The following is an 11490-nucleotide window of genomic DNA, read 5'->3' as shown; positions in this document are numbered from 1 at the left end:
TTTTCAATCGATTCTTTGATGTCAACTATATGCTTAATGGAAGAAAATTTTGTTCGTCTACAATTTAGCCCCAAGTAAATAATGTTATTTGGAGGACTTGTTGGCCATGCCAACTATCAAATATATAAGGGTCTCCATCCATAATAATCTGAATAAGACACCATTTTCTTGTAATAATATTTTCTACTCAACATGTTCTTGCTTATGGAGCAAAAGTCATATGTTAAAGTCATTGTTACAAATAGTTGTTATGTTCAAATTTGAAGCTTATCTTGATTAGGTTGATGTATCGATATTTCATTGCAAAACTTTCATTTTTGGGTGGTTTGCAAGTGAACCTTTTTTATGAGTTCAAAAGCTCAAGGGTTCTTTGTATACAATATAGATCCAAAGTTCCTTTGCACAAACTCATAGGTTTGAGTCTATAGAAATAGAAATTCTTCATTACATTGGGAAAAGGGAATAAATAATTATTAACTATTCATGAGTTTGAGACAACAAAAAGAGAAATAGTTCAATTCATTGGAAAAATGAAATATATAATTATTTACTAATTGACCTAGATAGCTCAATTGCTAGAGAAGGCAACTTAAAATCCTTGTGTCATCAATCTCATTTGTTTCCCAGCATATCTCATCAATGAGAGAAAACAAGGAAGGAAAGACAATCCTAGTTCTTTGTTCCAAATATTGACACCATGACAATGGAGATGATAACAATTGTCAATGTAGCAATGAAAACAAGACTGAAAGTTTTCTAGTTAATCTATAACCATTCATTTAGATCTTACTTTGTAATATAAAATCGAATTGGCTTAGTTCCATGTATCAATAAGCATCCTACACTTTGTAAACGTTAGGGATGAAGTGATCATTTGCAAAGGCCACACAAACCATTTTTCTAGCCTTAATATACATTTGAGTTTTAGATGAAAATCATGAATTGATTCCAAAATATTGTAGGACTCATGAATGGAAATTCCATATCAAATAGATTGAATCTATCCTAGGGTTTCTCCTCCATATCGAATATATTGAAGCTACTCTAGGGTATTTCATTCAAACAAATTACGACTGAGAGGCAAAATTTACTTGGTTGCTTTGTATTTTAATGTCATTGGTAAATATTAAAGAATAGTAAGAGATGTGTTAGCTAAAAGGATGGCCACACAAAAAGGAGACTTCAAGTGTAAAAGGAGAAAAAATCAAGTTATTATAATATTTACAGGAGAAGAAAGGACATATGAATTCGTGGCCAAATGCTACACCTCCAATAAGCCTAACAAGGTAGAGTTCATGTATAGGAAGGTCACATACGGAAAGTGAAGTGATTATAGCATATCATGTACTTCAATGCTAAGATCTTTGAAAGGAATTGAGAAAGTGTTGTGGAACTTTGGTAGTATTAGAATTCCTTGAAAAAATCTTGCTCCTCCTTTGTAAGAAGCAAATTCTCCTCCTCTGGTAGCCCTAATGTTGAATAATCATGAAAATTACTTGTATCATCTACGGCCTGAAAGCATGAAGTGATTAAGATAATTAATTAAAACAAACAAAAAGACTTCAACACACAAAACTTGTTTGTATTGTCTACGGCTTGAATACATGAAGTGATTAAGATCATTAATAAAAACAAATAAGAAGACTGCAACACACAAATGTATTGCATGTCTATCAAGTCTCACCGAAACTTTTGGTCTAATTGGTGGACTTTCCCTTTTTTTAAGTACATTATCCCACTTTACATTCACGAACCAAGAATGCTTCTTAATCTCATCCACTCCACCTTTTAGACAACCAATCCTATCGAGATACAACAATAAATATGTCATAACTAAACCTACCATGTCTATAATAACCTATATTTAACAACCAAAATTCATGAACCATGCCTAACTACTTAATCATTATACCTTTTTGACAAATCAGTTGCGAGTAGCTTTCTAATAAGGTCTTTTGAGCTGTTCGAAATGGAAATACATGCATACCATTAGAAGAGTAATAAATAGCTTTAGATATGCCTTATGGAGGATGGCTTGCGATTTAATTTTGTGTAAGAGGAAAGTAATGACATAAAAAAAGTAGTGTCTTGGGTGTGCCTCATGAAGGATGGCATGTACTTTCATTTCATGCAAGTGTATTACATCAAACTTGAGGTTTACCTTCGAGAAAAATGTTGTGGAAACTCTACCTTTCCACCCAAAATCTTTTGATAAGTTACATTGGGATCTAGGAAACAACATATAAGACATCTTAGTTTTGTAGAAAGCAAAACTTTCAAAATATCTTTTTTTCATATAAGTTGTAGAACCATCAAGTCTCACCATGATCATAGAAAGGTGCATACCCAGCTAGCATTTCATATATCAAGACACCAAATGCCCACCTATATGACCAAAATACAAATTAGCATAACTTATGTCAATTAAGATGTATGGAAAATTTCATGAGTCGAGAAATGTCGACTATGCAAGTTTTCAAGTGAAAATAATATATTTGTCAATGCATGGCATGTAGTAGTACATCTTACCAATCAACAGCTTTTCCATGGCCTTTATTGAGAATAATCTCTGGTGCTAAGTAATCAGGGGTGCCTGCATGTGTAGTATGTACATTCATAGTTTATTTATGAATAAAAGAATTTTTGAATTAAGAAAAATTCAACTCTTAGTAATACTACATTCACTGCTTACTAGCACTATATTGAGCTAGAAAAACACATTATGTTAAATGTATGCTTGTAGAATGGTAGGATGCATCAAACATTATGCATGAGTATACTAAGTTCTTGATATATAATCACTTTGGTATGAGTGATGTTATTATATTATTTTTTGAGTAGTATACTTTCATTTGATATCTTTAAAGACTAAAAAAAAAAGATACTACAAAAAAAGTGCAAATAAAAATCAACAAACTACAACTACTACAATGAGAAGTTAACAATGAACTTGACAATAATAACCAAAAGAAAAAGAACCACCAAACTAAAGCTTCCATGGTGAGGAGGTAACAATACAAAAAGCTAATAGTAATGATAGTACTAATATAAGTGCTACTTCTATCACTACTGCTATTGGTGTTGTGGTAGTCACTACCACACTACCACCACTACCACCACCACCACCACTACCTCCTCTACTACTACAATCATCACCACCAATGTATAATAAAAAACCACAACAAAACCAAGAGTACACCACTTGCATTAGAACATTGCCCTATGTTGGTTTTTCATTTTCTCTTGAGCTAATTTTGATGATTGATAAGGGAAAGAATCAATGCCTTAAAAATAGTAAGAAGGAAAAAGAGAAAAAACACTTACATATAATGCTAATTAATTATGAGCAATTCCCCTCAAGAATAGGCTAGATCCCCCAAACTATTACCATAGCATGCCCATATGGGCAATGCTAACTAGTAAAAGCAACAACATCAACAATGGAATAAAAAAACAATCATGACAACTCAACATCATTGAAAATGACACAAGAATAAAGACATCACCAAACACCACAACAACAAAAATAATAGCAAGCAACATCAGTCATACATGTAGAAGCATTAGTAGCAACATCAGGAATGCCAATTCCAGCAATCACATCCACAACTAGCAGCAATGGTAACTTTGGTATCAACATCAACAACAAGAAGGGCAACAAAGAAAAACAATGGAAACTAGAAAAACAGTTAATGATGAACATCATAAACATTAAGAATAACAACCAACAAAATAAAAAGATGCAAAAAAAGAAGAACAAGAAAAAAAACAACCACTAATAAGAACAAGAACGAGAAGCAACAACAGCAACAACAACAATAGCAACAACAGCAACAACAACAGCAACAACAACAACAACAACAACAACAACAACAACAACAACAACAACAACAACAACAACAACAACAACAACAACAACAACAACAACAACAACAACAACAACAACAACAACAACAACAACAACAACAACTATGATGACATTACCAATGATTCCAATAACAATCATAAGGGCAAAAACAAGATGAAAATGATGTCAGCAACACCAACAATGATGATGATGATGATGATGATGATGATGATAACAACTAATATAGCTACCATACTCATATCACTAATGCTATTTTATTTGCTATTGCTACAACTCTTATTGTAGTTATTGTCATTACTCTAATGCTACTACTACTCATGCTAGTCTTGCTCTTGCTCTTGTTCTTATTTGCCTAAGAAAAGGGGTCATTTAAATCTACCTAGAACCACTACTTGATGTTCATTAATGAATCTAGTCAAAATCTAGCTAATGTTGGTTAAGATACTCCTTAAACAACATTCAAATGGATATCCTAATAGTCATGACATGGGAAGATATCTCAAAAATGATGATAAAAATAACAATTAGAAGATGTATCACATGATTTATATGATGAAAATGTTAGAACAAACACGTGATTCATTCTTATCTTACCACAAAGTGTGTAAGTCCTACGATCAATTTTTTTTGCAAAGCCAAAATCGGTAATTTTAATGTTTCCGTTTTCATCAAGAAGGAGATTCTCAGGCTGTAAACATTTCAATGCAAAGGTCAAATTTATTGAGAAATATACAATAATTTGTAAATTGACAAATGTGGACTGTATGTCATTCAAATGTCATTAAAATATGTAATAAATATAAGAAACTCATTTGTTGCCATTGTTAGCAAAATTATGAAAGTAAGGTTAGACATTGATACTCTACATTAGATGTAACCATGCACAACATACAAAATAATGGTTTTCTTGATATGCCTTTTTCACGATTAATGTGGCATTTGTAAAAGCAGACACCTTGAGATCTCTATAAACAATGTCCATCCTATGAATGTACTCAAATGAAAGCAACACTTGGGCTGCATAGAACCGCTGTAATGTTAAAAAATTAGTAGCAACACTATACATGGTTATTAAGAGTTCATAGGTTATACACATAATACAAATTACAGTTGCATTAATAACAACATTTAGTGATAATTATTATGGTCATACTTACAGCTGTGTTCTCATCGAACTTTTTCATGTGTCTCAAGTATGTAAAAAACTCACCACTGCATCATTCTTAATGATGTTAGTAGAACTAATACATTTAAGGTTAGAAGTGAACCTTTTGAATGAGGGGGAAAACTTACCCACATACATACTCCATCACTAGATAGATATGAGTCTCTGTTTGGCTGTAGCTGACTAAGTTAACAATAAATGGAAAGTCTAATTTTTCCAATATGTCCTTTTCTGCTTTTACATGCTCAATCTACTAAACCATCCATTTCAAGATGATAAGTGGAAGTGTTTTAGAATAAACAATCAAAGAAAATTAGAAATAAGTCAAAAGGAAAAACATACAACTGGAGAGATACAAACTTTGCCTGCTTTTGGCGGATGATAGTAGCTTTTGAAAGTGCTTTGATAGCAAAGACTTCCTTGGTCATCTTCCTATGTGAGAGGTAAACTCGTCCAAAACTACCAGTTCCTAATATGGGACCCATGTCAAAATCCTCCATATCACGCCTACCTAGCTTTACCTGACACATCGCAAAGCCTATAAGCGAATAGAAAAGGCTAAATATAAATAAAATAATTTAAAACAAAAATACAAAACACAAACTACTTGATTATAGCACAAAAAATCTTTTAAGTAAAAGCATTGGCAACAAAAGTAGACATTTTGGCATTTAAGTAGATGAGAGAGCGAACAAAATGTTTGATAGGAAGCACGAGTTGTTTCAATTTGTAATACTATAGGAGAGCATCAATTGTCTAAGATTTCCACATATATTTGTAGTTATGAAGCCATAGAAGCATCACATAGAAATATGTGCAACTAGCTTATGCCGCTAATGCAAACTCATAAAATTTGAGAATGGCATTTGTGAAATAGATTTCAAATGTTGTGTATACCATTAACATTCTTTCAATTTCTACATGGTTTTTAGTTCCTAGCATAGACAAATGATATTTAACAAATGAAGAGGAAAATGATGTCTAGACATGTTGCTAGGGCTTTCATATATGAGATTCAAAATATTGTGCTAGGCTTGGCTGCTTTCAATTTCTTCTTTTGTTCTTTCTCCTCTTGTATGGAGACCAATTGTATGTAAGACTGCTAGGTTAATTAGGGAAAAATAGGTTTTTCTTCAATTTTAAGTCACACATTTAAATGGGATTTTCAATGCACAAAAAATCACATTTCAATCAATGGTTTATAATTCCAAAAGTAAATGTCTTTTTATGCATGTAGAGGTAGCCGAAATTGATATGCCAATACAAAGACTCACAAACAAGATAAGACAAAAAGTAGCAAAAGTTCATAATAGTGGTGAAATTAGAGGGCATCCACATGTACATCATGTGGCTACCCCCATCAACATTTGAGTACCCACATAGGGATAGACCATAACATTATCACAAGCTTAAGGAGTTTACAAGATAAACAATTTGGTTGTAAGGAATGAAGACAAAAAAATAAGGTTAAAGAAGATTGTTGTAATGCAACTTGCTAGTAAGCGTACCTTTGCTTTAATGGGCTCCTCTTGTTGTTGAGGAGTAGCCGTGATGATCTTTCGACTAAATATTCTTGCAATTATTGACATGTTGTTGCCTCACATTATTGATGGTATTTGATCACCATCCATCATCTGTGGACTAATAGTTGATACACATTTGAATATAACTCGTATAAGAACTTGGCTATTGTGATTGAGCTGCCCATCCACTAGAGACATTCGGCTTCCTTATAGTGGTCATACCCATTCTATATCATTAGAACTAGATTTGAGAAATACATAACATCATATTAATTCATAAAAAGGTGGTACACACATGATGTCAATTTATTATGAATTAAAAGAATCCAACTAGTATGAACAAGGTGTTTTCTAGTGGGAAAAAACAAACTTAGACAATCTAATGTAAAGTTTATTATTCCTCTTAAGACTTTTATTTCTTGATCATGCTTATGGAGACTTGGTGAGAGCCCTCAATAGAGATATATAGTATTTGGAATCATCTTGATGAGACTTGAATGCATAAATAGGTTAAATATTGACTAATATTTTACATAGCAAAAACAAATTCTATTTCAAAGATTAAGAACTTACCTATAGTTGCATCCTTTGAAGATGCTAATTGCAAACTCCCTTTAGGAGTGGCATTGTAGTTGTAGAGACTGTTCACCATGGAGGGAGTAAATTTTGTTGTGGATGCCATAAAACATGGCAAATCTCTTGGGTTAGATGGACTCCCTCCCCGACCACTGCCCTAAACCCTCAAAAATAGCCTTTCAAGCATTATGGGATGAGTGCACTCAAGACTTAGTGGACTATCTCAATTGGGTTACAAGATCTGATAGTCTTCAAGATAGTTTCAATTTCGAGATGATCAATTTGGTCCCTAAAGTGGTAAATAGGACTAAGCCCTAGCCCACTACAGGACTTAACTATGTTGTGCTTTTCCTATTAAGTCCTTACAAAAGCCCTTACTTTGAGAGTGAAACATGTACTTGCAAGAATGGTCCATGAATATTAGTTTGGATTTATTTTTGGCTGCAAGGTACAAGATCCTATACTAAACTTGATTTTCTCCATTGACTTTGCTTTGGCTTTCCAAGAGGACTTTGTACTTCTTAACCTAGACAAAGCCTATGACCTTGTCAGCTAGAGGTTCATCATAGGTACCCTTCGCTCATTCAGATTTGGCTCGATCTTCATTCAATTAGTAGAAGTCATGTTCTCTAATGCCAAGGCATCAATGTATGTTGATGGCTGCTCCCTTTTTGCCTAGAATGTTTATCTGACAATGGTGCCCATTGGCACCCCTACTGTTTGTTCTCATCACACACCCTCTTCTAAGAAAGATAGATGCCAAAGTAAGAGAGGGCACGATTAAGGGTGCTCGCTACTGGGCATCATTTCATTGCTCAATTTTTTGCAGATGACAATGCAAGTATCTTGAAGGCTAAAAAAGAAACCATGGACTCTTTCCTTAGCATATTCAAAGACTTTGCTATCCTCTTTGCCTCCAAATAAGTGCTATTAAGACTAATATGATCTATTTGGGGTTTAATGACTCCCCTAGATTGGGTATGTAGTTATGGATTCAAGATAGTCAAGATGGGCCAAGTGATACACTATTTGGGTTGCCCAATTGGTGATGGAATCACTATAGAATAGCAGGCTGATTGGTTTGTGGGAGATATGAGAGAAGCTTAGAAAATGGCATGGTACTCCACTTGTGCTTGGTGGGAAGATGACCATACTTAAGGTAATATTGATAGTCTCCATTGTCTTTGTTGGCTCAGTCATTCCATTCAACAGGGCCCCTTGGACTAGAATAGAAAATATGCTCAGATCTTTTGTTTGGAGCTTGGAGAGTGTGAAAGGCCTATTTTAGATTAGCTAGGACACCATGACTATGGGCATGTAGGAGGGGGATCATGGTTTGGAAGTATTGTAAGAGAAGTCCTATAGGAAGTGCATCAAGCTTCTCAAGATACTAGAAGGCTTCTAGCCCTAGATGCTATTAGCAACACTGACTTGCAAATGCTTGGATTGCTAGATGTATGTGGCCAAATATTCGATGGCAGGATGTAGTGATGAGTGCCTATCCCATCAATATCTCCCAATTGCAAGTTTCTTAGGCAACATTGGCAAATGCTTAGACAAGTATGCTCAAGGATACTAGCCCACTAAAGGATTGGAACTGCAATACTAATTCATTCCTGTTTTGTAACATATGATTGGTTCTTCACACCTACTATTTGCCTACAATCCCTGCACTGGAAAATACCAAGATGGCTAAGAGGCTGCACACAAAGGGGCTCTCCAAGTGGATGGATGTTTGGGATGCCTTAGCTCATGAATTTGAGGATCTAAGATGGATAGTTCAGGCTCTCTGATAGGGAGGAGGCTTGGATGTTGAGGATTGCTTATGGGCTCAAATTAGTGTGGCCTACTACGTGTGAACCTAAGGAAGTCCACCCAACTAGAGTCTTAGAGGGAGCTGATGGCAAGAAGATATGGCATTGTAAGAAAAAGTGAGACATAGTTAGCCCTTCCCCCAAAGTGTTTGTGGAAGTATGGGCGAAATGGAAAAGGCAGTTCTCACATGCTAGGATCACTTTGTAGAAGAGACACCTTTGTAAGGTTTGGAAGGCAACAACCTCCACCAAGCTTAATTTCCTCCTATGGAGAATTGCTAGCTACAAGCGCCCGGTTTGTAGTCATCTTGTTAATTTTCTCAATGTCTCTCCCTTTTTGTGTGTTTTGCAAAACAGAAGAGGAAACCTTGACCCATCTACCTTGGGAATGTGATAAAGTTCAACTTGTGTGGAATTTGGTTAAAAGCTGGCTGATGAAAGTTGCTAATCTTAGAGATAAAATTAGCATGAGACTTGCATTCTTTGGAGACCCTAATCGTCTGGACAATCAGGGTCACTGAAGCTCAAGAGCCCTTACTCTTTAAGTTTTTTTGGAAACTCCGGAATGAATTCTCCCTCGGCAGGAGTATAATAGTCTTTATTTTGGATCAGAAAAGGGAGCTAATGAATTTTCCCCAGGCAGGAATGTAATAGTCTCTATTTTGGATAGGAAAACTGAGCTAAAGGAGTCAGTAAACACTTTGATAGCTAAGCTTGGAAAAGTGCAATGGATCTTCAAATTGTTTACAATGAGTGGCAAAGGCTTATGCATAGTATTACTATGATTGTAAATACTTTACCTTTTGATAATTGAATATTATCCTTTTGCATTAAATTTTATTTGGCTAATTTCATGCCATGCTATAATAAACCATGGACTCTTTGTGGCAAACATATTGATGTTCCAAAATCATATTTCTAGGCCGAGTCCATTTACTTTTCCTTTTGCAAGGGATAAAAATATATAAAATGAGTCTTGAGCCCAATCTTGACATGAAGCCTTAGTGTACAATGCATGGAGCATGAAGAAATGACCAAGAGAGGGTCATAAGGTGTATTTTAATACATATTATTGATATAAACGATGCGGGTTAAACCGATACTATTAGTGTAAATAATAGCATTTATTGTAGATTAGTTTAGCATAGTATTGTTGATGCAAGTAATATGTAAATATATAATTCTACAATGCATAAAGCATGCAGAATTGACCAATGCTGTTTAGTGTAACACCCATTAGAAAGCAACTAATATATATTCTTAAATAGCGGTTCCATAAGGTTACAACTTACCATTGATGAAAGATTCTCGACAAGGTATGAGAATAAGATAGAAGATTCCATATGCTAATAACAAATTCCGTATAGGTACCAGTAATAAAAGATTCTCAACAATTTATGGGAATAACATGGAAGATTCCATACCGTTAGGGGTTGTGGATTCCGCACAGGGCGTATATTTCAAGAATATTCTGATACCTTCTGTCTGGTCAAAAGAGAAAAACTGGGCGCAATTTGAAATTTCCCCGAAAAAAGGTAAAAAATGTTTTTTTCCTTTTTCTTCAAAAATCGTCTGCTTCTTTTTCTTCTCCTGCGTCTTCTGTCTTTGTTCCTTTTTTTTTTCTTTTTCTTTTTTGCCCGTTTGGGGCTGAGACGACGTGAGATTTGACGAGTCGTGTAAAAATAAGAGTGTTACCATATCGGGAAAGCGTTATTTCTTAATATCGTAAAAACAATAATGCAACTACGGTCTCCTAATCTTTTTATACACTAATATATATATTTATTTAATATATATTTTATTGTTATGCCTTTGAGCCATGCACCGGGCAGGGTTTGAATCCACAATCACAATGTCACCAATATATAATTTTATTATTAAATATTTTATTGTTATGCCTTCGAGCAATGCACGTGGCAGGGTTTGAATTCACAATTTCACATTACCATGTAACTCAACCCACACTTAATCCAACACACCATCACCCCCTTGTGATTTCTTGATATTATTTTAAAAAATAATGCTAGAGTAACTATATTAATACAAACAAACAAACATAATATGAGAGTAACTACATTAATACAAACAAACATATTTACAACACCAGCACCAATTTGGTGCTTGTCGGAGCTTGTGCTCTCATTCTAAAAAAGAGCAACTTCTTGAGTCTTAACCAACCTTTTGTGAACCACGAGTCGAGTCTTACACATAGATTTTCCTCATAGCAAAAAGAAAGCCATAATTGTTTGTTTTTGTGCTTGGAGCCACAATCCCCTTGGAATTAGTTGCTTCTTGTTTCTACCAAAGAAGATTAGCATTCCTCATTCTCATATCAAAAGAGCTTTGATTAGGTTCCACATCCTCAAGTATTCCTCAACCTACATGTGAGGGGGTGAGGGATGTGCAATGCAATGCTCCTCTCCATCTCTCCATCTCCTCTTATTTGTAGCATCGATCCCTCTCAAGCACGTGAACGACAATGGAAGCAATGAGATCAAGTGAGCAAGTGCATGCATGGATCATGCAGAAAAAACGTGCACAAAT

At 34.7% G+C, this 11490-nt stretch overlaps 1 protein-coding gene across 3 annotated transcripts; it reads right to left on the bottom strand.

Annotated features, from left to right (window-relative positions):
* Positions 1–1155: 1155 nt before the first annotated feature.
* Positions 1156–10598, bottom strand: LOC148024842 (uncharacterized). 3 transcript variants are annotated; one of them, XM_087693779.1, is made up of 13 exons: positions 10371–10598; positions 6542–6783; positions 5399–5554; positions 5162–5283; positions 5026–5080; positions 4824–4898; positions 4463–4556; positions 2530–2593; positions 2324–2385; positions 2162–2228; positions 1913–1960; positions 1685–1802; positions 1157–1512 (listed from the first exon to the last, which is right to left on the bottom strand). In XM_087693779.1, the coding sequence occupies exons 2-13, from the start codon at positions 6620–6622 to the stop codon at positions 1405–1407; spliced, it is 1050 nt and encodes a 349-aa protein (XP_087549905.1). In that variant the 5' UTR covers positions 6623–6783; positions 10371–10598; the 3' UTR covers positions 1157–1404. The 3 variants fall into 3 exon arrangements, with proteins under 3 accessions (XP_087549907.1, XP_087549905.1, XP_087549906.1); XM_087693780.1 differs by having other exon boundaries at positions 6542–6762; XM_087693781.1 differs by lacking the exons at positions 6542–6783; positions 10371–10598 and having other exon boundaries at positions 1156–1512; positions 5394–5532.
* Positions 10599–11490: the final 892 nt, after the last annotated feature.

Source organism: Lygodium microphyllum, chromosome 15 (genome assembly GCF_053477565.2).
Source record: "Lygodium microphyllum isolate KBCC chromosome 15, Lygodium_microphyllum_v1.1.10, whole genome shotgun sequence".
Classification (NCBI taxonomy): Eukaryota; Viridiplantae; Streptophyta; class Polypodiopsida; order Schizaeales; family Lygodiaceae; genus Lygodium; species Lygodium microphyllum.
This window is presented reverse-complemented; position numbering and strand designations above follow the sequence as displayed.

What these genes read in the sequence shown, in the direction of transcription:
- LOC148024842 (XM_087693779.1), bottom strand. Translation starts at nt 6,622, where the DNA reads ATGTCAATAATTGCAAGAATATTTAGTCGAAAGATCATCACGGCTACT. An exon ending in AGGAGCCCATTAAAGCAAAG is followed by an intron (nt 5,555 to 6,541) that starts GTACGCTTACTA and finishes GCGATGTGTCAG; the next exon opens with GTAAAGCTAGGTAGGCGTGA. An exon ending in TTGTTTATAGAGATCTCAAG is followed by an intron (nt 4,557 to 4,823) that starts GTGTCTGCTTTT and finishes AAATGTTTACAG; the next exon opens with CCTGAGAATCTCCTTCTTGA.